Source organism: Typopeltis vanoorti, chromosome 10 (assembly GCF_054136105.1).
Source record: "Typopeltis vanoorti isolate ZY-2024b chromosome 10, IOZ_Tvanoo_1.0, whole genome shotgun sequence".
NCBI lineage: Eukaryota > Metazoa > Arthropoda > Arachnida > Uropygi > Thelyphonidae > Typopeltis > Typopeltis vanoorti.
Genome location: NC_143558.1, coordinates 68,430,911 through 68,457,884, shown reverse-complemented (window position 1 = coordinate 68,457,884; position 26,974 = coordinate 68,430,911). Strand labels below are relative to the sequence as shown.

Sequence of the window (26,974 nt, the reverse complement as noted above, 5' to 3'; positions counted from 1 at the left end):
TCTGTTTTAGGGCCATTGCTGTTTGGCTTGTGTGTTAAAGATATTGGATAAGATTTGGATTAGGATATTCAGTTGTCTACAGCTGATGCGGGGGATTGGGATGAACTATGAGGAATGGAGTAGATGTTCTAGCCTTACAAGAAGACTTGAATAGATCGAATGAAGGAAACAAAGAGGGGAGTTTACACTTGGGGTGACGGTGGATTTGGATCTAAATTTTGAAGGACATGTGAGTCGTGGGGACAACATGGTGAGTTTTGGAGATGATGCGATTGGCAATGATTTGTGAAAGTGGGGAGATTCCTGTTCCACTGTATGAGGCCCTGATTGGATCACATATGGACTACTGTGCACAGGTTTGTCACCTGGTTTTCAGTGTGATGTTGGAGGGGGTCAGAGGCAATTGACTATGTAGTCTCTGGTACCTGGAATGTTGGATATGATGAAGTGTTCAGAGGATGCAATTTGCAGAATTTGGTAGACAGGGGAAGATGTGGTGTGATGGAGACATGCAAGTTGGTGGGGAATTGTTATGGGATCAATGTTGAGAAGGTTTTTCATAAAATGGTGGAAGATCAGGGAAGAAGGAAAGGTCATCTCTGGGGGCTGTGTGAGGGAGGTGTGCATGGGGGAGTGAGAGAAAGGTTTTTTGCATGCAAAGTTGTGAATGACTCAAATCCTCTGCAGAACAACCCTCTCAGGCAAGGCATTCCTTGCCTGAGAGGGTTGTTCTGCAGAGGATTTGAGTGTGTTCAAGTCAGGATGTGATTGGCTGTGTGTGTGTGTGTGTGTGTAAGTGACAAAGGCTGAATGCCTTGTCACTTAAATTTATACCAATTTATAAAATTTATACCAATAAATAAATATTATTTATTGGTATAATTTTCGCCTGACACACAGGCGAAAATTATACTAATAAATAATCTTTCTACGTGAGTTTTTTCCATTATTTATTGTGTACTGATATGTCTACTCACGGTTTACCTCTTTTAAAACTTATTCTCCATGGGGTCTTAGGATAATAGTATTGATAGTAATATTACCAGATATGTTAATATTGACTCCGGATAGCTAAAATTATCCACCTGCCTAAGGATATAATTATCAACAACCAAGTTGGATTGATCCTAATGGTTCCTTGATGACAAAATGCATAAGCTGGCTTACCTTAATTAAATAAGATGTAGTTTGTATAATATGCAGATGGGAGTCTCCAAGGAAGTCTTCAATGCCATCTGTATACACCATTCATTTCCATCTTCCTTTATTCATTTAGTTAGGTGTTTAATGACTTTTTCTAATGCTAGGTTGAATAGGGTCCAGATTTTATTCCAAAACTTGATGAATGTTCTTTTAGGAAATGTGCCTTGCAGAAGGTGTGGCAATTACATAGTACTCTATTCAGGAGCAGAATCCAGAAGAAGGCCTGTGACTAGTGGTGCACCACAAGGCTCTGTGCTAGGGCCACTACTATTTAATTTGTACATCAATGATACAAGAAGTGATCCGAGAGGAAATATTCAGTTACTGGCCAATGATACAAAATTGGGTAGAGCAACAGACAATATGGGCAAAGGAGAATAGATATCAGTTAACTTCCACATTAAATAATGGATATCAGTTAATATGACAAAGCGTAAATTTATGCATTTTGGGGTGAAAAGATTACCAGTTATGTACCATATTGATGGAACTGTATACTCTAGGAAATTGATGAAGTTAGGGACGAAGGTTTGAGGATTTGAGGGTGTCAGAGGATAGGAAATATCAGAGGGCGTATTACAAATGTGGCTAAAACAACTCATTGGATTACTTGGTTACTGAAGAACACCCTGATGAGCAGAGATAAGCAAGTCATTATACCTCTTTATAGAGCAGTGATAAGACCCATCTTGCCTACTGTGCACAGATCTGGTCACCTGAGTTTCTATGGAATGAGGAGAAAGTGGAGAAGGTCCAGAAGGAATTGATCAAGGTTGTGGCAGGTCCATGGAATGCACCTTAAGAGAACAGGTTGAAGATTTGTGGGTTACAAAAATTAGTTGACAGAAAAGAAGTGATATGATTGTCATCAGTCTCTATATACAATTGTTACAGACTTGGTAATGCTAGGTTGAATAGTCCAGTTGTGAAGTGACTTCATATGCAAAACATTTTTTTGTTTACACTTGGATAAAGGATAAAACCAAGAATATAATTTCTTGGCATCTTTAATTTAGAGTACAATCAAGTGAAAAAACTTTCAACATCTGCTTCTAATCCAGAGTATTTTAGTAATAAGGTGTGACACCTTTGTATATGGAAATATGATTTTTGCATTACTTAAACCTTGGCTTCACAGGTCAAAACCAGTTGGGTAGTGTCCCTTTCCATAATGTATAGCATTATACATGTCCTTAAGGATATATTGCCTTAGAATCCCATTGCATTGCATTATGGGATACTAAGGAAATTGATGTGAAGTAATCATGCTCTATATACAAGTAACCCAGTCGAGAAGTGACTTTGCATGCAAACTTGTTTGCTTACATTTGGATAAAGGATGAAACCAAGAATATAATTCTTGGCGTCTTTAATTTATAACATATTAATTCCCCTTTTGATCTAATGGTTTTAAAGATTCACCAAAAAGGCTTTTAACAGTTATAGTATCTCTAACTCTTCCACCACAGAAGAAATAACTCGCATTCCTATCCCAAACGGGCATGGCATTGCTGAACACACAGCGAACATTTTAAAACCACTGAATATTTTTGTTGCCTTTCCTCCATCAGAAAAATCTCCACCTTTCTTGCTACTCCTAAGGACAAGCTTTCAACTCTCAGTTATCCAGGTACCAGATCATTTACCAAATTCATTTCTTGCACTTGTGGGTTATCTTATTTTGGACTTAGAAAATCTGCTTTTATTTGTCCAGAGGAACACAACTCTTATATTAAATACCATGGGAGTTAACAGTCGGGACTTGCAGACCATGCTATCAACACTAAACGTTGAGTTTACTGGAGCAAAACAAGAGTCCTTCATAAAACTGAAGTGAAAGTGTTACCACTGGTAACAACCCTCAGTTCTTGGTAATGCTAGGTTGAATAGTCCAGTTGAATGGGACAGTTATTATGGGATAGTTAGTATAAAGCATCAGGATAGCAGTGGGTCTAAAGGGCTTTTGCACTTTATGTACACTAATGCCAGGAATATTCGGAACAAGCAGGAGGAATTTATGGCATTGTTGGCTCATCCTGGCCAAAGGTTATTGGCATTAGTGAGACATGGCTAACAGAAGATGATATAGTTAGTGGGATAGAATGTGAAGGGTATAATGTGTTCAGGGAGGAATAGAGAGAAAAGAATGGGGGAGGACTGTTATTGATGATAGCCAATTAACTCAACCAAAGAGAGTAGATGTTCAACTGCAGGCCAGTGAAAATAGCACATTTGAAGCTATCTGGTGTGAGATAGAGGCCAGTACAACAAAATATACAGTTGGATGCTGCTATAGACCAGAATATAGAAAAGATAATGGGGAGAGCATGCATCAACCAATAGGCTTATTGAGTGAAGGTTAGGTAATTATTATGGGAGATTTCAACTATGGGAACATAGATTGGGAGGAGGAAATAGAATTTATGCGAGGAAGGAAATAGAATTTATGCAGTTACTAAGGAATAATTACCTGAGACAGCATGTGATTGAATATACTAGGGGTTCAAGAGTGCTCAATCTCATAATTGCATCTGAGAATTTGTCTATAATGAATATGAACATGTTGCCATCAATTGGTGAGAGTGATCATATGGACTTGACTTAGGAGGTAGCTAAATGTAAAATTTTCAATTAATAATTCAAGGTCTGGTAAGTCTGACAAGCTTAGGAGATCGCTTGGATCAGTGCAATGACATGTAAAACTGCAAAGGCTGGATGTTGATAGTGCATGGGAAGTGGTAAAGGAATGTTTGAGGGAGGTAATGGCAGACTGCATACCAAGAGTCAGAAGAGTAAATCAAGTGGGAATTAAAAGCTGGAGCCACAAAAAAAGATATATTTGTGGAGAGAATTTAAGGAGAAAGGTGACCAGCAGGCATATGAACAGTACAAGGCACAGGACAGAAGGGTAACTAGTGTGGTAAGAATGGCAAAAGCAGAGCATGAAAGGAAGTTGATATGCTGAAAGTAAGACAAAGAACATATATGGCAGAATGATTTTAATGAATGCTGATGGCAGGGAGGTAACTGAATCAGTCAAAATAGTAGAATTACTAAGTGAACATTTTGTAAGAGTATATCATTCAGGTAGTAATACTGCCAGGTAGTAAAACAAAGAACATATATGGCAGAATGATTTTAATGAATGCTGATGGCAGGGAGGTAACTGAATCAGTCAAAATAGTAGAATTACTAAGTGAACATTTTGTAAGAGTATATCATCCAGGTAGTAATACTGCAGTATCACCACCTGGATGATATACCAGCCAAAGGGTCATATAGGAACTGAGGTAAATGAAAGGGAGGTGCAGAGCATATTACAGAACTTTAATGTGAATACAAATGTGGGACTGGATGGTATACCAGCTCGAGTTTTATGTGAAGCAGTGAGGGAATTCTCAGTGTCCTTTACCATATTGTTTAATCAAAGTCTCAGCTTTTGGTTAGTCCCGATGGGGTGGAAAGAAGGGAAAATAGTTCCACTGCATAAAGGAGGCTCCAAGACTGATGTAACAAATTACCAACCAATCAACATATCAGGAGTTGCTATTAAAGTATTGGAGAAGTTGGTCAAGAGCAAAATACAGGAATAGATAGACCGAAATGGGATACTGTATGGGAGATAGCATGGTTTTGTGAAGGGTAGATCATGGCTCAGTTACTTGCTCACATTTTATAATATAGTGACATCTGAGTTGGATAAAGGTAATGGGTTTACAATGATACTGCTGGACTTTGCAAAGGCCTTTGATAGGATACAACATGGAATAATAATCAGTAAGCTGCAGCACATGGGGACGGATATAGGGCTGATGAGATGGATAGGAGGGTGGTTGATGGAGAGATATCAGAGAGTAGTTTATTCAGGATTAGAGTCCAAATGGCCTGTGACTAGTGGCATGCTACAGGGTTCTGTTTTTGGACCATTACTATATAATTTGTTTGTTAACGATATAGGAAAGGATCTGACTGAAACTGTTCACTTATTTGTCGATGATGCAAAGTTGGGTAGAACAATAGTTAATACAGATGGTAAGTATATGGTATATAGATGGTAAAAGATTACCAGCTGTATACCATATTGGTGGAACTGTACATCAGGAAGTTCAGGAACCCAGAGACTTAGGAGTGCTAGTGGATAGGGAGTTAAAATTAAGGGGTACATAGCAAAAGTGGCTAAAACAGCTCATCAAATTACTTGGTTACTGAAGAATACTTTGTTGAGCAGAGATAAGCAGCTTATTGTTCCATTTTATCGAGCCTTGATAAGACCGCATCTTGACTACTGCATGCAGATCTGGGTGCCAGGGTTTCTTGGTGATGAAGAGGAGGTGGAGAGGATCTAGAGGAGAGCGACCAAGATGGTAGCAGGTCTGTGGAATGAACTTGTCACTTAAATTTATACCAATTTATAAAATTTATACCAATAAATAAATATTGGTATAAATATTGGTATAAAACCTTACGAGAACAGATTGAAGATTTGTGGTTTACAGAAACTGGTTGATAGATGGAAAAGGGATGATATGATACAAATTACTGAGGGTTTTTACAAGATTAATTTAGAGGAAATTTTCAGAACAGGTGTGTTGTTGGGAGACCTAGGGGCCATCCAAGGAAACTAAGTAACAGTGTAGATAGCGAGGGGGTTAGAACTAAGTTTTTTGCTTGGAGAGTAGTGAATGAGTGGAATAGGCTGCCAGAGTCTATTGTGGGTGCCATGACTGTGAATGAGTTCAAAGCAAAGTACGATAGATACTGCGCAAATGTTGGATAGTTCTTGGTTTGATGTTTAGGGCCTCCCTTGATGAGTCTAAGGACTCCTTGAAGTTGCCCATAACAACAACAACAACAGCAATAATAAAAATAAAAGTTATTTCCTCATAGGATGACTTTATAAAGAAAAGTGTGAAACTTTACTTCAAATCCAATGGTCTATATCATTCCGCCTTTGTGGGAGATAGTACTTTTTAAATCTACTAATTTTTCCTAACTTTATTTTGTTTATGTATATATTTATACATAATAAATATATTATCAGGATCTGAATCAAGGAAATAGGAGTGGCTGACTCAAGAGAGAGGTGTGGTATAATGACTCGAGTAGAGAATGTTAGTGCTGGTAGACTGCTTTAAGGACACAGGGATTGTTATGTCTGTATGGAAATGTAAGTAGTATTCAAAATAAGAGAGCTGAGTGCATCAATTGAGTCAGTATGCACAAAGATAATTGGTATAAGTGAAATGTGGTTGTCTGAGGATGATGTAATGTCAGAAATAAGAGATGAAAGGATATAAAATTTTCCAGAAAGTGAAAAGTGGAGTGAGAGTGCTGTCAATGACTGCAGAAGAATTGTGTCCACAAAATGTGGAAGTTGCCAGTACATGTGCAGATTTTGAATCTGTGTAGTGTGAAATTGAAATTAACAGGCTAGTATATCTGATAGGATGTTGTTATATAGGCCAGTGAATTCAGAAATAGTAATTTCAAGTGATCTTGATGGGAGACTTTAAGTACAGCAATATATAATGGAAGGGGACAATGGTGTATGGGAAGAAGGAGAATGAGTTTCTTGAATTTCTGAGGGATAAATATCTTAAGCAGCATGTGACCAAAGCAACTAGAGGTTTTAGTATTTTGAATTTGGTAATAACTTCATAAAATGTAGCTGATAATGAGGTATTACCACTGCCACCAGTTGGTGAAAGTGACCATGAGGTACTTGTAACCATGTTTGGGAAGCAGTGAAAAAAAAAGAAAAGGTTACTGTCAAAAAGGATACATGAGGAATTATAAAGTGAATGATTATGGAAAGCTCTGTAGTCAACTAACATCAATATTTTGGGTGGACGAGCTGTGTAGGGAAAGATGTTGACAGTGCATGGAAATTCATAAGGCAGTATATCTGACACAAAGCAATGTATAACTGCATTCCTAGAGTTAGGCGAGTAAATAGAGTAGGAGAATAAGGGATGAACAGCGAACTCAAGCAAGCTGTGTTGAAAAATTATTATTATTATTATTATTATCCAGGCCTCCATGGAGTCAAAAGACTCATCGTGGGAGGTTGTTTTTAGGAAACACAAAGTTTATCATACCACTCCTTGCACCCATTGACCGTTCCTGTTCTAACCACTATCTCAGGCAATGCACTCCATGGTTCAACCACCCTCCATGCAAAAGAAACCACTCCTCACCCTCTTGCTCACAGCCTCCTTTCATAACTTCCAGGGATGGCCCCTTGTCATGACTCCTTCCCACTGTTCGACCAAGCGAAAGAACTCCCCAATCTACCCTGTAACTGCCTCTCAACAGTTTAAAAGTCTCGATCATATCACCTCTCCTTCTTCTATCCACCAAACTCTGCAGTTCACATTCCCTCAGTCAATCCTCATAACTGACATTGTACAGTCCTGAAATCATCTTTGTTGTCCGCCTCTGTATCTTTTTTCCACAGTTAATTTATCCCCTTCAAATCCTGGGGACCAAACCCGAGAATAATAGTCTAAGTGTGGTCTGATTAGGGTCTTATATAACGAAATGATAACTCTTTTATCTCTGCAGGTCAGTGTACTTCTCAGTATTGCAACAATCATCTGGGTTACCTTCATTACTTTTGCAGTATGTTCCCTGAATTTCAGTTTTCTATCGGTCATCACCTCTAGATCTCTTGTCTCCCCTACTTTCTTCAGTATAGCTAATCAAATTGAGTATGCATCCTCCCATCGATGGTTCCCAAACTTCAAACTACATTTTGCTGCATTAAACTGATACCACCATTCGTTTGCCCATCTGTCTAGTTTATTCAAATCCTCTTGCAGGGTTGCTACATCTGCACTATTACTGATAACCCTTCCCAGCTTCACATCATCCCCAAACAACTGAATATCTCTCTGCAATCCACTGACAATGTCATTGATATAAAAGTTAAACAATATAGGTCCCAGTACTGAGCCCTGTGGGACACCGCATTTGTAACCTTCTGCATCCTTGATACTGCCCCATCATACACAGCCAATCTTGAATCCAGTTGACCAACCTAACATCCAAACCCATGTGCTGGAACTTAAATATCAGCTCATCATGTGGCACCCTGTCAAATGTCTTTGCTAAATTGAAGAAAATGGCAGCATATGCCTTTCCCTCATCAACTGCTCTTGTAAGTTTATTACAAAAGGCAATCATATTACTAAAGCAAGAGTGCCGCCTAACAAATCTATGCTGATTCTCACAAACAACATTACCCTCATCTGCCCAATGCTGTATATAGTCCCTCACAAATTCCTCCAAGACCTTAACAACTACTGTTGACACACAAACTGGCCTATAATTAGATACTTCAAGTCTGCTACCACTCTTGTGCAGTGGCACTATCTGACCTTCTTTCCATTCCTTGGGTATCTTTCCCACAGCCAGACTTTTATTGAAGAGCCAGGTCAATGGAGCTGTCAGTTCTTTAGCACATTCTCTCAAAACCCGTAGTGAAATACCATCCAGTCCCACAGCTTTACTGGTATCCAGAGTACTCAGTATTTGGAACACACTCTCCTCTTGTATCTCTAAACCTTGAACCTGCCCTATCCCTCTAGTATTAAAACCTTCTTCTCCAGGATGAAATACTCCAATAAAGTGCTCATTGAACAACTCCACCATGTCCTCTGCATCAGTCACTCTATTCTCATTTTTTATCCCTCAATGTCATTCTTCCACAATCATTTCTCCTCCTACTGGCCACATAGCTAAAAAATTCCCTAGGATTTTCTTTGGATCTTAGTGCCAATCTCTTCTCATATTCCAGTTTTGCCTTCCTCATCATACTGGTCACTCTCCTGGTCTGCATCTTATATTCTTTGCATATCTGCCCTCCACCTCTCTCCTTATATCTCTTCCATAATCTCTTTTTCAACTGTAGTTCCTGTTTGATATTGTTTGTCATCCACTTTACACCAAATTGTGTTCTCTTCTTCACTCGTGGAATACAGCTTATTATTGCTGCTAACAAATATCCTTTCACAATTTCCCAAGCACTATTGATATCCTGGCCTTCCAATTCTGCCCTCCATGGAACTGCCCCTAGTTGATACCTAAGACTATTATAATCACCCTTCTTATAATTCCACATACGTTCCCTTTTCTTTGATACACCTGCATGTCTATTCATCTTCCAAGTCAAAACTACATGGTCACTCTCTTCAACTGGTGGGAGAGATGTTATCTCTTGTTATCAGCTCTTCTGATGCTATGACCAAATCCAAAACTCTTGAACCTCTTGTTCCCTCTATTACATGTTGAGACATTTGTTCCTCAAGAATTCTAGAAATTTCATCCCCTTATTACTACATGCATTTTCCTCTTCCCAGCTTATACTGCTGTAGTTAAAATTTCCCATAACAATCATTCTTCTTGCACTTGCTAAGCTGAACTGCCTAAACATCTCCTGCTCCCCACCCTCTGTGCTTCCTGGTTTATAGCAACACCCCACTAAATATCCTGTCTTGGCCACTTCTACCTCATGCCATATGCTTTCAAAACCATTTGTGTTACTACCTTCCAAAGCCTCCACTCTTAGAGGACATAAGTCATCACTTATCATAAGCAGTACTCCACCACCATGCTTTCCTTTCATATCCTGCCGAAAAATGCTGTTCCCTGACACTTCAAATTCCTGTTATTATATCATCCTCCGTCAACCACGTCTCAGAGATTCCAATAATCTTTGGCCAGCGCCACCAATTCATCTCCTTTATTTTGGATACTCCTGGCATTAGTATAGAGCATAAAAATGTCACTGCTTCTATACCTGTCGTTGTCCCCTCTCGACCCCACTGGACTCAGTTTTACCTGATGTCATCCCCTTTCCCAAGCACCCATTCCCACAGGAGGCCACCCCCCCCCTGCTACCATCCATCCTGGAAATTTTAGTTTCCCTGCATTGACACACTGACTTGTTCAGAAAACAGCAATCTCCCCAAATGCCTTTGTCCTTCCTCATTCAAATGCAAGTGGTCTCTCACATACAGTTCCTCCTCTGTCCTCAAACTTCCTCCAAGCATCGACATATTCCAATCCTCTCTTCTGACACATTCTGGCTATTATGCTATTCAATATTACTGCTCTTCTGCTCAGCTCGTCACTATTGTACCTGGGCAACACACACACACACACACACACACACACACACACACACACACACACACACATTCTGGCTATTATGCTATTCAGTATTACTGCTCAACTCGTCACTATCATACCTGGGCAACACACACACACACACACACACACAATCTTTCCTCTTTTTTTTTTTTTGCACAACCTCAAGCAAGAATCTCAGATCTCTTGCCACTCGATTTATATTGCCTCTCAAGTCATTCCTGCCCACCATCACAATCATTTCATCCATCCTTTCACCCCTCTTAATTGCCATAGCCACATTTTCTATCATCTCTTTAGGCAAACACACCTCTGGTATCCTATCTTGCACACCTGAGATCATTGAGTCTCCATACATCACACCTCTAACCATTCTGTTCCTTGATTGCTCACCTGCATCCATCCCTCACTCTCTCTCTCTCTCTCTCTCTCTCTCCTCTAACCCTTTCTCTCTGTGTTCCCCTACTTACCTGCTGTCCTGGCATCACTCTATCCCTGGTTCTAGCACTCCTTCGCATTTCCTCTCTCTCTCTCTCTTTCTGACTGTTTCCATTCTCCCCTCCTCTATCATTCTCATAACTCTCTCTCACTCGCTCTCTTCAGTTGTTTCTATTCTCTCCTCTTCTAGCATTCCCATACCTCTTTCTCATTCCCTCTCTCCCACTGTTTCTATACTCTCCTCTTCTATCATTCCCAAACCTCTCTCATTCCCTCTCTCCTAATGCTTCTATTCTCTCCTTTTCTATCATTCCCAAAACGTTCTTCTCACTCCTACTCTGATTCGCCTTGCATTCATCTCTTCCATTCTCCTAATCTCATCTTTCATACTTCTCATCTCGTTCACAAGACATTTCACCTCCTCTTTCAGCTCATCTATCCCTCTCTGCAAGTTAGTCACTCTTACTCACCATTCATTTACCCAATCAAAACCATCTCCAAAAACTTGCTAATCATTCAAGCCTTCCACACTCCCAACACTTATTTTCTCATTCATATTTTGCTTGTCATTTCATTCTATCCTATCACACTACTCATCTCCCATCCCTGAATCAACTAGGTCAATTATTGAAATATCTAATTCATTGATTTCCTTCCACTGCCTGCATTTTGCATATATACGCACTCCCCTTCTCTCACTCGCCACACATCCAGGGAAGCATACATGCTGCAAACACTGCATGCCACAAAGTCCTTTATTATGTTATGTATAATAGAGTTCTTAAATGGCAGAGGACTTGGTGACATGCCATTTGTGATTGCAGCCACCATCATTCCTTATTGCCAAGTAACTACTAAACTAATCGCTAAAAATATGTATAAACGCTATATAAACACTGTATCATATAATATATATAAATGCTATATTCAACTATACTAGATAGCGAAAACTTCTCTTCTCTTAAAGATTGCGACCGACTGTGACCTTGCCTTCTTGGTAACCCAAAAATAACACACTATATAACAACAAAACTCCAAAAGCAGAACCACTAAAGAACACTTGTGTTACTGAGAAAAAAATGTAGCACAATTCACAAAAGAATTCACACTATATACCATTTAAAAAAACACTTTTTTTTTTTACCATAGCTCAAATCACCTGCCCCATGCTTCAGCGACCCTAAAGGTTATGGAGGAGGTACAAGACAGTGGCAATCAGATCCATGAAGAGTATAAACAGGAGAATAAAAACAGCATGATGGTAAAAGAGGAAAAGATGCAGTATGAAAGGAGACTGGCTGGTCAGGCCAAGGTTAATTCAAGGGAATTCTTCTACTATATGGCAATCAAGAGGAAAAAATAATTATGGAGATTGACACTGGTGGATAGTCAAGGCAGTAGTCATTCTGCTGCCATGACTATTCACTGACAAAGAATATAATAGAATTATTGAATGACCACTTTAACAGCGTATATCATACTGATGTAAATATTGCTGTGCAACATGCAGAAGGGTGACAAGTATTAAGAGGATTGGAGGTGAAAGAATTAGAGGTGTATCAGGTGTTGATTGAGTTAGATGTTAAAAAGGCTGTGGGAATGGATGACATATCACCATGTGTTTTTAAGGAATGTGCAGAACAGTTAGTTATGTCCTTGACTTGGTTATTTAATGAAACTCTTATGGTGGGTAATGTTCACAAGGATTGGAAAGTAGACAAAATAGTTTCACTCCACAAGCATGGTTCTAGGACAGAAGTTTCTAATTACAGACTAATTTGTATAACTGCATTGTAGTCAAGGTAGTGGAGAGATTGGTTTTAAGAATAGAATACAAGATTGGATTGATAGACATAGTATTCTTTATGATAGTCAGCATGAATTTGCAAAGGGTAGGTCTTGTTTTAGAAATTTACTTACATTTTATGATAAGGTAATAAGTGTGTTAGATAAGGGAGAATCATATACAGTGATATTCTTGGATTTTGTAAAAGCATTCAATAGATTACCACATGATAAGTTGGTGTAAAAGCAGCAGGGAATGTTAAGTAGTATATTAGTTAGATAGATTGGTGATTGGGCCTCTGAATGACTGTGTATGATCAAGTGGTGTCTCAAAAAAGTAGGGTAACAGTATCATGCTCCCCTGTTGTTTATCTTGTTGGTAAATGATATATCATGTGATATATCAGGTATTTGCTGATGATGACGCATAGTTAGGGGGAATTATATGTAGCACTGCTGCATTAATTCCCTTCAGAAAGATTTGAATAGACTTTTGACTTGGACAAAGGAGTGGAGTTGTATTTTTAATATTAATAAGTGCAAGGTGTTGCATTTTGGAGTGCAGCAATATAAGGCTGTGTATTATTATTATTATTATTACGGGTATCTCCATGGAGTCAGTAGACTCATCGCGGGAGACCCAAACTAGCAAAACAATATCTGTCATATCTCCTCTTGAATTCATTTACAGACGAAGAACTCACAACTAAGTCAGGCAATGAATTCCACTCATTCACCACCCTCCAGGCAAAAAACCTTGTTCTGACACCTTTGTTAACCACACTCTTCTTTAATTTCCAGAGATGACCTCTTGTTCTTCCATCACTATCACACAGCTGAAACATTTCTCCTGCATCAATCCTATAAAAACCTTTTAGTAATTTGAATGTTTCTATCATATCCCCTCTTCTTCGCCTATCAACCAATCTCTGCAATCCACAAGCTCTCAATCTATCAATGTAGGGAGCATTTTTTATATCACTCACCAACTTGGTCACTCTTCTCTGAACCCTCTCCACAGCCTCCTCATCTCCAAGGAATCCAGGTGACCAGACCTGAGCACAGTAATCCAAATGTGGAAGTATCAATGTTTTATAAAGGGGAATAATAACCTCTTTATCTCTGGATGTCAGTGTGTTCCTCAACAACCAAGTAATCCTATGTGCAATCTTAGACACCTTAGCAATGTGTCCTCTGAACTTCATCTCCCTATCTACCAATACCCCTAAGTCCCTAGCCTCATCAATCTCTTGGAGTACCTTTCCATCGATGTAGTACACAGCTGGTAATCTTTTAATCCCAAAATGCATGACTTTACACTTTTCCACATTGAACTGACATCCATTTTCTTTTGCCCATTTTACCAGCTTATTTAAATCCTCCTGCAAACTTTCAACATCAGCTTGATTTTTTATTGCACTACACAACTTTGCATCATCAGCAAACAACTGAATATCTCCCTTTAAGCCGTTTCCTACATCATTTATATACAAATTAAACAACATTGGCCCAAGCACAGAGCCCTGAGGCACACCACTGGTTACCTGCCTCATTCTGGACTCGGCTCCTCCATACACCACCTTATGGTATCTCTCCCTGAGCCATTCTCCTATCCATATCACCAATTTAATATCCATTCCCATCTGCTCCAATTTGCGTAACAGTGTTCTATGGGGGTATCCTGTCAAAAGCCTTAGAAAAATCCAGAAGTACCACTGTGTAGCCAGTTCCTTTGTCCAACTCAGATGTTATTCTATTATGAATAGTTAATAGATTGCTAAGGCAGGATCTACCTTTAACAAAACCATGTTGGCCTCTATAGAGTATCATATCCTGATCCACCCATTCTTGAATTTTGTCTTTAACCAACTTTTCCAATACTTTTACCACTACTCCTGAGATGGTGATTGGTCTGTAATTCAATACCGCAGTTTTAGAGCCACCCTCATGCAAAGGAACCACTTTGCCTAACTTCCACTCCCTAGGGACCATACCAGAATTCAAACTTAAATTAAATATCCAGGTAAGAGGGGTTGACAATTCATTTGCACATTCACGCAACACCCGAGCTGATATTCCATCTAAGCCTACCGCAGTGTTTGCATTTAAGTTTTGCAATATATTTAATACCTCTGATTCTTTAGCTTCAATTCTCACATTAGGTATTGCTATAGGTATAGAGATATCCTCACTTGGGTGACAGACTTTTGAAAAGTGATCACTCAGTAACTCGACTATTACATCTGATTTTGTCACCTCAATACCATCAGCACCCACTAAGGTTATCCTTCCGAAGTCATTCTTCCTCTTACTTGCCACATAGCGGAAGAACTCTTTGGGATTACCCTTGATCTCTTTGGCTATGGTCTTCTCATAATCTGATTTAGCTTTTCTTACTATGCTGGTAACCTTCCTAGCTTGAGCCTTGTACTGCTCATGGGTGTCCTGATCGCCTTTCTCCTTGTAAATTCTCCATAACATTTTCTTTTTTTTGCAGTTCAAGCTTGATACTACTGCTCATCCATCTAATGCCTGCCTTGTTTGACCTCCTGACCATGGGGACACAATCTGATATTGCTTTCCTCAGATACCCGCTGATTTTATCCCAAGCACTGCTAACATCTTTCCCTTGCAATGTGTTCTGCCATGGGATGGCTGCAAGCTCACTCCGAAGCTTGTAATAATTGCCTAACCTGTAGTTCCGTACATACCCCTTCTTAATAGAGAAATCCACAGATTTTGCAACCTCCCAAGTCAATACCACATGATCGCTTTCACCAACTGGAGGTAACGAGGACACCTTACTTATGCATATAACCTCTGAACCAATAACCAGGTCCAACACTCTCACACCACGTGTCCCTTCAGTTACGTGCTGTTTCAAGTAATTATCTCGTAGAAGATGTATGAACTCCATTTCCTTTTTGCTACGTGATATTTCCTCCTTCCAATTGATATCACCATAATTAAAATCCCCCATAATAATCACTAAGCCTTCACTCATTGCACTAAGTTGCTGATGCATGAATTCAATATCTCCCCCCGTACTCCCTGGCCTATAGCAGCATCCAACTGTATATTTGGTTGCGTTGGTCACTATTTCGCACCAGACTGCCTAAAATGAACTCTCATTCACATGTCTATCATCATGATATACTACTTTCTTTGGCTGAAACACATCAGCTATCATCAACAGTACTCCTCCTCCTGTTCTATCTTCTCTATCCTCCCTGAAAATACTGTACCCATCACATTCAATTCCAGTGACCACATCTTCTGCTGACAGCCAAGTTTCACTGATGCCTACAACTTTTGGTGAGATTTCACTGACTAATGCCAAAAATTCTTCTCTCTTATTTCGAATGCTTCTAGCATTGGTATACAAAAATTGCAGATTCCCTCTAGATCTTGTACCGGCTTTAGAACTGACATATAAGTCACTAACTACCGTAGTCCTATGCCGATTTTTATCCCCTCTCTTCTGCAATTTATTCTGCCTATAAGAATCAATAAATACACAATCAGTGCTAAAGTTTCTCTCTCTTACACTCAACCTTTTCAATATTAGTTTCCCTGCCCAATAACTTCAACCTGTTCAGAAAACAATAACTTCTTCAATCGCTTATGTCCTTCCATGTTAAGATGCAGTCCATCTCTAGCATACAACTGCCTTTTTCCTTCAAACACACTCCAAACATCAACAAACTCCAGACCTCTTTTTCTGCACATTCTTGCAATCATATCATTCATTATCATTGCTTGTCTACTTAACTCGTAATTGTCAAAACGAGGCAGCACACACACTATTCTCCCATTGACACTTTTCCTCTTCACAATATCTAATAATGTTCTTAAATCTTTTCCTACCCGATTTATACTACCTCTCAGGTCATTCATACCCACCATAACTATCATCTTGTCTGCTTCATGCCCTCTCTTTATTGCTAAAGCCACTCTTTCTATTGTCCCATCAGCCAAGCACTCCTCATGCATACCACTCTCCATACCCTTAATCATAGAATCACCATATATTTTACAACTCTTAACTTCATTCAAGTCCACACTCATGGACTCATTCTCTACACTATTCAGCATGACTCTCCCAGCTTCATTACTCAACTCTCTATTACTTACCCCTCCACTCTCACTACATCTCATTTCTTCTAGGCCACTTGTGGTTTTATTATGTTGACTCCCAATCACTCCCATACTATTTATTACTGAATCATTCACCAAAGACTCACCCATATGTAATCCTGTTCTAGTTACTTCAGCTAAAGTAATCTCTATAGTCCTAATTTCTCTGTTTAACACATTAAACTCAGCTTTAACTTCCAGTATCTCCTTATCGATCACTTCCACTTCCTCATGAAGAAGATGAAGGTCATTTTTCATTTTCATAAACTCCCGCCGAAGTTCTTCCGCTACGGTCCCGATGTCAGCTTCCATTCCTAAACGCTCCAGCCTATCCCGACACTTCTCACATACGTCGACATTTTCGTTCTTCTCATTTTGCCAGACCGACCACAGATCCTTCACATTTTTCGGTGCATACATGTAGCAGTTTCCGCAACGTATCCATTGCGAAAAATCTAACGCTGAGCCAGCCTTTCGTGTAGTAGTAGAAGTCCTGCGCGCCGCTGACGTACGTTTCTTGTTGGATGCCATCTTTACACGTTGATATAGTGAGTCAAACGGCAGTGAAAACACAATATATACAACACAGTTCTAAACAATAATACCACTGAAGGACACTTGTTTCTAACCGATGCACAATTGCAGCACAATTTGTGACAAAAAGCCACACTATATTTAACTTTAAAAACACGTTTTCTAGACTAGCTAAACTCGACCGCCACATTTACCAAGGACACTAGCGCCACCCATTATACTCGATGGTGCTGTAAATTTGAGATCTGGGAGTAATGGTTGACAGTTAGATTGAAGTTTAGAGGACATATTGCAAGTGTTGCAAAGACTGCACATCATAGTGCCGCTATGATAAGAAGTACTCTAACATGTAGGAATAAGGAGGTAGTTGTGCCACTGTATAAAACACTGGTCAGAGCACACTTGGACTATTGTACTCAGATTTGGTCACTTGGTTTTCAATGTGATGTGAAAACATTGGAGAGGCTCTAAAGATACAAGTGACTAAGACAATGTTGGCTATTGAGAGTGATTTAAGGAATGTGGATTGCAGAGTTTGGTGTATAAGAGGAAAAGAGGTGATATGATAGAGACATTTAAGTTAGTAAGGGAATTTTATTGGATTAATCCAGAGGGGATTATAAAAGGAGTAGAAAGAGAGAGGGAAAGAACCAGAGGCCATCCCCTGGAAGTTATGTAAAAGTGTGGTGAAGAAAGGTGTGAGGAGTAGATTTTTTACATGGAGGATTGTGAGTGAATGGAATGCATCGCCGGAATATGTTTTTAATGTGGGGGAATTAAGGATTTTAAGATTCAAGACGTATATGCTGTTAGTTGAATGAACTTCCTGCAATGAGTTTGCTGACTCCATAATATAGTAATAATAATAATATAATTTTTTAATAAGTTACGAAATTAGTCTGTTATTGTTTAATTGACGTTCTGTGATCCAGTACTGACAATGCCTATGATACTCAGGTGAAAATTCTACACACTAATAAAATTTTTATGTGAGCTTTTTTTTTTCATTTTTAGAATTATTTTGAAACCAAGTGACCAAGTATCTCTTGCATTTCTACCTTGTGTGAGCATAATTTCCCTGCTGTAATTAACAGCACCATCTTCTGTATCCAAAATATTTGCATAAAAACGTGTTCATATTATTATGTCCACCCATTCAATTCATAATAGGGTAAAAGGTTTCATGAAAGCAGTTTTAAATCATACTGTATCTGAATTTATAATAAGCATTATACATTAAACTTTTAAACACACCTTTAAATCATATAAGAAATGGAAATTTGATGGTTCTTGAGTGGCTCTTATTACTGCATCTGCCAATTGCTTAGTACCTTCTCCACCCTCTGCCCAATGATAACAAGGTACAGCATCAAATGCTTTATGTTCTTTAGACAACTTCTGAATAAGTTTTACTTCAGCTTCACTGTCTGTTCTGAAAAAAGAAAATGAAACTTTCATTGAAAAATAATGATTACTTACTTATAATTATTACAATCATTACATCAAGCATGACATCCTCCGAAAAGAGAAGCTATTTTATTATTATTATTATTATTATTACGGGTATCTCCATGGAGTCAGTAGACTCATCGCGGGAGACCCAAACTAGCAAAACAATATCTGTCATATCTCTTCTTGAATTCATTTACAGATGAAGAGCTCACAACAAAGTCAGGCAATGAATTCCACTCATTCACCACCCTCCAGGCAAAAAACCTTGTTCTGACACCTTTGTTAACCACACTCTTCTTTAATTTCCAGAGATGACCTCTTGTTCTTCCATCACTATCACACAGCTGAAACATTTCCCCTGCATCAATCCTATAAAAACCTTTTAGTAATTTGAATGTTTCTATCATATCCCCTCTTCTTCGCCTATCAGCCAATCTCTGCAATCCACAAGCTCTCAATCTATCAATGTAGGGAGCATTTTTTATATCACTCACCAACTTGGTCACTCTTCTCTGAACCCTCTCCACAGCCTCCTCATCTCCAAGGAATCCAGGTGACCAGACCTGAGCACAGTAATCCAAATGTGGAAGTATCAATGCTTTATAAAGGGGAATAATAACCTCTTTATCTCTGGATGTCAGTGTGTTCCTCAACAACCAAGTAATCCTATGTGCAATCTTGGACACCTTAGCAATGTGTCCTCTGAACTTCATCTCCTTATCTACCAATACCCCTAAGTCCCTAGCCTCATCAATCTCTTGGAGTACCTTTCCATCTATGTAGTACACAGCTGGTAATCTTTTAATCCCAAAATGCAAGACTTTACACTTTTCCACATTGAACTGACATCCATTTTCTTTTGCCCATTTTACCAGCTTATTTAAATCCTCCTGCAAACTTTCAACATCAGCTTGATTTTTTATTGCACTACACAACTTTGCATCATCAGCAAACAACTGAATATCTCCCTTTAAGCCGTTTCCTATATCATTTATATACAAATTAAACAACATTGGCCCAAGCACAGAGCCCTGAGGCACACCACTGGTCACCTGCCTCATTCTGGACTCGGCTCCTCCATACACCACCTTATGGTATCTCTCCCTGAGCCATTCTCCTATCCATATCACCAATTTAATATCCATTCCCATCTGCTCCAATTTGCGTAACAGTGTTCTATGGGGTATCCTGTCAAAAGCCTTAGCAAAATCCAGAAGTACCACTGTGTAGCCAGTTCCTTTGTCCAACTCTGATGTTATTCTATTATGGATAGTTAATAGATTGCTAAGGCAGGATCTACCTTTAACAAAACCATGTTGGCCTCTATAGAGTATCATATCCTGATCCACCCATTCTTGAATTTTGTCTTTAACCAACTTTTCCAATACTTTTACCACTACTCCTGAGATGGTGATTGGTCTGTAATTCAATACTGCAGTTTTAGAGCCACCCTTATGCAAAGGAACCACTTTGCCTAACTTCCACTCCCTAGGGACCATACCAGAGTTCAAACTTAAATTAAATATCCAGGTAAGAGGGGTTGACAATTCATTTGCACATTCACGCAACACCCGAGCTGATATTCCATCTAAGCCTACCGCAGTGTTTGCATTTAAGTTTCGCAATATATTTAATACCTCTGATTCTTTAGCTTCAATTCTCACATTAGGTATTGCTATAGGTATAGAGATATCCTCACTTGGGTGATAGACTTTTGAGAAGTGATCACTCAGTAACTCGACTATTACATCTGATTTTGTCACCTCAATACCATCAGCACCCACTAAGGTTATCCTTCCGAAGTCATTCTTCCTCTTACTTGCCACATAGCGGAAGAACTCTTTGGGATTACCCTTGATCTCTTTGGCTAAGGTCTTCTCATAATCTGATTTAGCTTTTCTTACTATGCTGGTAACCTTCCTAGCTTGAGCCTTGTACTGCTCATGGGTGTCCTGATCGCCCTTCTCCTTGTAAATTCTCCATAACATTTTAAATATGAACATCTGTTTAAAGAGAGATTTGAAGCCCTGTTACATATTTCATTCTAAATTAGAATAATGGCCTATCCCTGCTTGAAGTTTGAAAGATTCTGACCATTAGTAACAACAATTATTTTATTTATTTTTAAAATATTTTATATTCTTACAATATATCCTACAGATTGTTATTTAGATTGAATTAATCAGAGTGTATGTGTAAAATAAATAAATAATATTAATTTAGCCTGCTAATATTTCACTGATTTATAAACAGCATCTACAGAGTTTGAACACTTTGTTACAGTATGCAAATAGCAACAATTAGTTAACAGGGGTAACAATTTAAAATTGTAACTGACAATACAAAGAACTAAAGTCTTAATTTGGTGCCATCTATTGTTGGATAAAAAAGGTTTACAAGTAATAATTTGATCTTAGAATGACTGTTTCCCAGATTTTTAGTAAATTTCATTGATGAATTTCAATACCTGGTATGAGACCAATGCCCTAATCATTGGAAGACTGGGTAATAATAACAATAATTTATTATTATTATTATTACTATCTAGCTTCCATGGAGTTAAAACACTCATTATGGGAGACCCACACTCTGAGGTAATGCATTCTGCTCACTCAATCACTCTCCATACAAAGAACCTGCTCCTCGCTCCCTGGTTCACACCCTCCTTATACAGCTTTCACAGATGGCATCTTGTTCTACCCTTGTCTCCCTCTACTCTATGAAAAATCTCTTCTACATTAATTTAGTAACAATCCCAACTTATATGTCTCAATCATAGCCTCTCTCCTTTTTCTATTCACAGGCTCTGCAAATTGCATTCCCTCAATCTGTCTTCATATCCCACATTTCAAAGACCTAACAGTGTCTTATCTGGACCGTCTCTAACATATCCTCATTGCCCTTGTAAACTAGGTGAACAGATCTGTGCAAAGCAGTACAGATAGAGCCTGATCAAGGACTTACACAAAGGAATCATAACTTCTTTGTGTTAAATTCCTCCTCATCATTGCCATAATATGATATGATGTTATTACCATTTTTTAGCAATGTGATCCCTAAATTTCAAACCACCCATCACCAATCCTCTCATCTCTTCCACTTCCTTCAAAATTTCCTTATTTATTGTATACTCTGCATCCCAACCTTGCCTACTAAACCTTACACTTTGCAGCATTAAACTGATAGTTACACTCAATTCCCCACTCATACAGTCTATTGAAATCTTCTTCCAAACTTTGCATCATTGGCAAACAGCTATATATCTCCAGTTAAGTCTCTTCCAATATTAAACAATAATGGTCCAAAAACTGACTATAACACACCACTAGTGACCTTCCTCTTTTGGGATACCATTCTCCCATACACAACCCATTGATACCTAACAGCTGATCACCTGTCTAACACAGCAATCCAATCTCATCCATTCCAATTTTGTAATCAACTTGTCATGTGGCAGTATATCAAAGGTCTTTGAAAAATCTAAGTATACACTGCACATGCATCTCCTTTATCCAGTGAATATGTCACATTCTTGTAATACATAAGCAGATTTTTAAAACATGAGCTGATCACCTGTCTAACACAGCAATCCAATCTCATCCATTCCAATTTTGTAATCAACTTGTCATGTGGCAATATATCAAAGGTCTTTGAAAAATCTAAGTATACACTGCACATGCATCTCCTTTATCCAGTGAATATGTCACATTCTTGTAATACATAAGCAGATTTTTAAAACATGAGCTCTCTTAAAGAATCTCATGCTAACCACTATAAAGAATACTGCCATTATCAACCCAATCCTAGCCCTCACCAATCTCTCCAATCACCTTAACTACAAAGCCCAGTCATGCAGATTGGTCTGTATTTTGTAGCCTCAATGTTATCTTCCTCTTTGTGAAGTGGAACAAGTTTACCCATTTTTCACTCTTTTAGGACTTCCCTTATTGCAAGAGTCATGGTAAACAGGTATACCAAGAGTGCCAATAATTCTCTATTGCATTCTTTCAAGATACATGGTGATATGTTGTCAAGTCCTACAGCCTTATAAATATCAAGGTTACTTACCTCCTCTTGCTCACTTGCTATCCATATCTCCTCCACCATAGCTTCTACTCTCAAGCTCCTTACGATATCCCCCTTGATGAAATACCTCAACAGCAGTTTTTGATTGGTTAATCAATTCGTCCTTACCAACTGAATCACTGTCTTGATCACCCATCACCAATCCTCTTTGTACCCCTCATGTAATTGATTATTTCCCTTAATTTTATACTACCTCCATAAAGCCTTCTTGTCCAAGATCATATGATTATTCTCTTTATTCAATGATTTATTCCTACCTTATCTAGCCCTTTTCACCTTTGGAATACACTCAGACATTGCTGCTGTTATATATCTCTTGATCAATGTCCAAGCATCACCTGTCTCCTTTCTACCCAACTTCTCTTACTAAGCTACAGCTCCCAGTTGTTGTATAAGTTTTTCATAATCACAAGCCTTGTAGTTTCACATATATCCTTTCCTCACAGAGGGTCTCATATAACTGGCTACAGTCAGGTGGCCAGTATGTTTACCACCATGGCCAGTCTCCACCAACTAAAGGAAGATTAGACACTTCCTTCACAATCACATTCTCAGATGATAATATAACCAGATCCATACATACTGCCTAAGATCGAGAAATTCATTCTCCAAGGATTCTTTAATACTGTCTATTCATTCCAATCGGTATTGCCATAATTGAAATCACACATAATGATCACCCCCTTTGCTTGCTCACTAAGCCAAATTGCCCATGCATTTATTTGTCTCTAATCTCCACTTAACTGGCCTGTAACTAATATCTCATCCTATCAACCTCCAACTAAACACCGTCTGTTTCAAAATCACTGCCACTATTTTACCTCTGTACTTCAACCATTTGCAGACACAATTCCCCAGCTATTATCAGCTGCACTATCTCTCTGTTCTTGTTGCTCTTCTATCCTCAAGAGAAACCTCATACCTTTCTGTTTCCATTCTCATTCAATCATGAAGAAGTTGAAAGTTTATTTTTCACTTGGTTAGAGTATAATAAAATTAGTTTAATCCTTTATCCAAGTGTAAGCAAACAAAGTTTGCTCCTGAAAGTATCTTCAGGACTGGGGTAAGGTGGTACAACACCAGGGCAACTCGTTGCAAAGGTGGAGCAAGCTACCAACACTCCTACTCAGTATCTCCCATAATGCAAAACACATCTCCTTGCGGATATGTCTAATGTTATGCATTAAGGGAAGGGCCACTACCCAGACTAGTTTCGACCTTTATTGAGGTCTCTTCAGTGGGAGCCAGGCGCAAGTGGAGATACTAGGTAGAAGCATTAGCAAAAGCATTAGACATATCCGCAAGGAGATGTGTTTTGCATTATGGGAGATACTGAGATAGGAGTGTTGGTAGCTTGCTCCACCTTTGCAACGAGTTTCCCTGGTGTTGTACCACCTTACCCCAGTCCTGAAGATACTTTCAGGAGCAAACTTTGTTTGCTCACACTTGGATAAAGGATTAAACTAATTTTATTATACTAATTCAATCATGTTTCACTTATTCCAATAATTTTCATGCAAATAAATTCAATTAATGCAACAATTTAATTTCCTTTATACTTGATGTTTCTGGCATTCATAAAGAAGCACAGCAATTCATTTCTTGGTCAATAACTGTTCTACACATGCTTCCCCCTCATCTGTGTTGTCGACTTAATTTTAATGGTATTAACCATGCCAAACAAACTATTTTATAAAAAGGTGTTTTATTAACTTTTATTAACTTGCCAGTTTTATTAACATCCCTGGAGGAGTTATGTAATAATAATAATAATAATAACATCATATAGCAAAGCCTTTACTATATAATATCATATAGTAAAGCCTTTTTTTGACTAGTTCCCAAGTTAGTCGATCTCTGGCATGGGCAAGTGAGTTTTTTCTCCCGGAAACTTGGGTTTTTTGTCAAGTAAACTCAAGAAAATCGACCGTAGAACCCACACTATTTCAGACATTAAATATATTGTGTTAGGGTTAGGGACCACGAGATGGTGGCATGAGCTGCCTTTTCACTGTGTGTCGCTTAATTAGCGATAGCCTTGGGCCAGCTACCTGTGATTGGCTACTGTGGAGATTGAAACTGTCCACTCAGTCTCCAAAAGTTAAACAGGGTTAAAACGGCCCCACCTACTTCCTATACGGGAATAAAAAGGCATTAGCTGATTTTTTTTTTTTTTATAATAATATCAAACAGTAGGCTTGCTGAATGTGATAAATGTAATTTCTGTGAATTAACATACACTAATTTACTGAAATGAAAAAAAAAATTGTATGTTAAACAAGCAAATTTTTATTAAAAACTTTAAAAAAAGGGAAAAATGTTTGTTTACTTACGAAAAACAGTTGATTGCTACAACAACAGGAATTCCAAATTTCTGAGTATTACTTATCTGCTTTGCTAAATTGCAAAAACCTCTTTCTAATAGTTGAAGATTCTGTTAGAAAACAGAAAGAAAATTTAATTTGGTATATAATAAGTATGTAAATAGAAAACAGGTGACAAACTTTTGATACAGCAGTATCTAGTTTAAACAGATAAAAAATTACATATTCTCCCTTGATGAGACCTTGGAGGCATTGAGTAATAATAATAATAATATTTCATATAACATCTCACAAGAGTATTTCACAATCCCACCCAAGTGTGGGTGAGATTGTGAAAGTGTGGGATAGCAGCCTGATTAATGTGTGTGTGTGTGTTGCAGGGACAATTCTTCGCAGGGAAAATTCATTGGAAGGAAAAATCATCGCAAGGAAAATTCATCACAGAATTTTCCTTGCAGTCCTCACCCAAAACTGGCTAACTTGGCTATGTCTGAGAAAGATCCTACACTCATCACGTCAGCGACGGGAATCGAACCTAGGCATATGGTTGTGAAGCAACCAGCCACTCAGCTAACTGCGCAGACTAATACATCGATACATAATAAAATTATATTTTGTGAAATTTATCTTGCACTGCATTTACTTTTTACACTGAAAATGTTATTCTAGCAAATAACATTCTAGAGAAATGTTATTCTAGCGAATAACATTTTCAGTGAATTTTTTCAGCGATCAATAGTTCGTGCAATAAATTTTTCTGTGATGAATTTTACCTGCGATGAATTGTCCGGACACGGGATACAGTCACCCGTGATGACAGATATGCCATATAGTGGAATGTCATGCAGCCACCTCTGTGGCTATATCTCTGTAGGAAAATGTCTGTGTAAAAAATGTTTAGTTTATATGATCATTAGTCATCAGAATGGGTGGTAGAACAAGAATCAAGAGTTTGGCTAAACATTTTAGAATTATCCTTTAGACATGTAATGAGAAGGTGTGCAACTTGACATGATGCATGTGATAAGAATACAGTTGTCCCTGATGATAGATATGCCATGTAGTGGAATGTCATGCAGCCACCTCTGTGGCTATTAGAATTAATTATTTCCATTCATCTTATGTTGCCTCCATAATGCTTTCTTTCTTTCTGTGTATATTGCATGCTCAGTCTCTTCATTTATCCATTTTACACCTACCTTATTTAACTTTCTGACCTTTGGAATACATTTATTATTATTATTATTATTATCCAAATTACCTTAGTCAGAAACTAAGGTAGTTTCTGACTAAGGTAGTCAGAAACTACCTTAGTCAGTCGCCTCTGCACCTCTCCAACATCTCTTCATCCTTCTGAAAAACCAGGTGACCAAATCTGAGCACAATAGTCCATGCGTGGCCTAATCAAAGCCTTATACAATGGAACAAGAGACTCCCTACTTCTGCAAGTCAGTGTCCTCTGCAACATTCCCAGAAGCCTTTGTGTTGTCTTCACTATTTTGGCTATGTGTCCCCTAAGTTTCAGATCCTTATCCAACTATCACCCCCAGATCTCTTATTTCCTCCACCTCTGACAATATATCCTCACCAAGCATAAATTCTACATCCCGTTTTTGTTTTCCAAATTTTAAAACCTTACATTTTCAACATTGAACTCGCATCCCTATTCCCATGCCCAATCACTCAATTTATTCAAGTCTTCTTGTAAGGCCACAACATCCTCTCTACTCTTCATGGTTCATACCAACTTTGTATCGTCTGCAAACAACTGAATATCTCCATCCAAATCTTCACCGATATCATTAATATACAAGTTAAACAGCAGTGGCCCTAAAACAGACCCCTGAGGCACACCACTAATAACT

At 38.4% G+C, this 26,974-nt stretch overlaps 1 protein-coding gene across 1 annotated transcript in view; it reads right to left on the bottom strand.

The window, feature by feature from the left end:
- The window catches only part of pug (pug C-1-tetrahydrofolate synthase, cytoplasmic), a 426,201-nt gene that overhangs the window by 53,470 nt on the left and 345,757 nt on the right, over positions 1-26,974 (bottom strand). Inside the window, exons 22-23 of the mRNA XM_090399374.1 lie at positions 25,119-25,219; positions 18,502-18,679 (exon numbers count right to left, since the gene is read on the bottom strand). Coding sequence (XP_090255500.1) covers positions 18,502-18,679; positions 25,119-25,219 — 279 coding nt within the window. The remainder of the gene's footprint in view (positions 1-18,501; positions 18,680-25,118; positions 25,220-26,974) is intronic.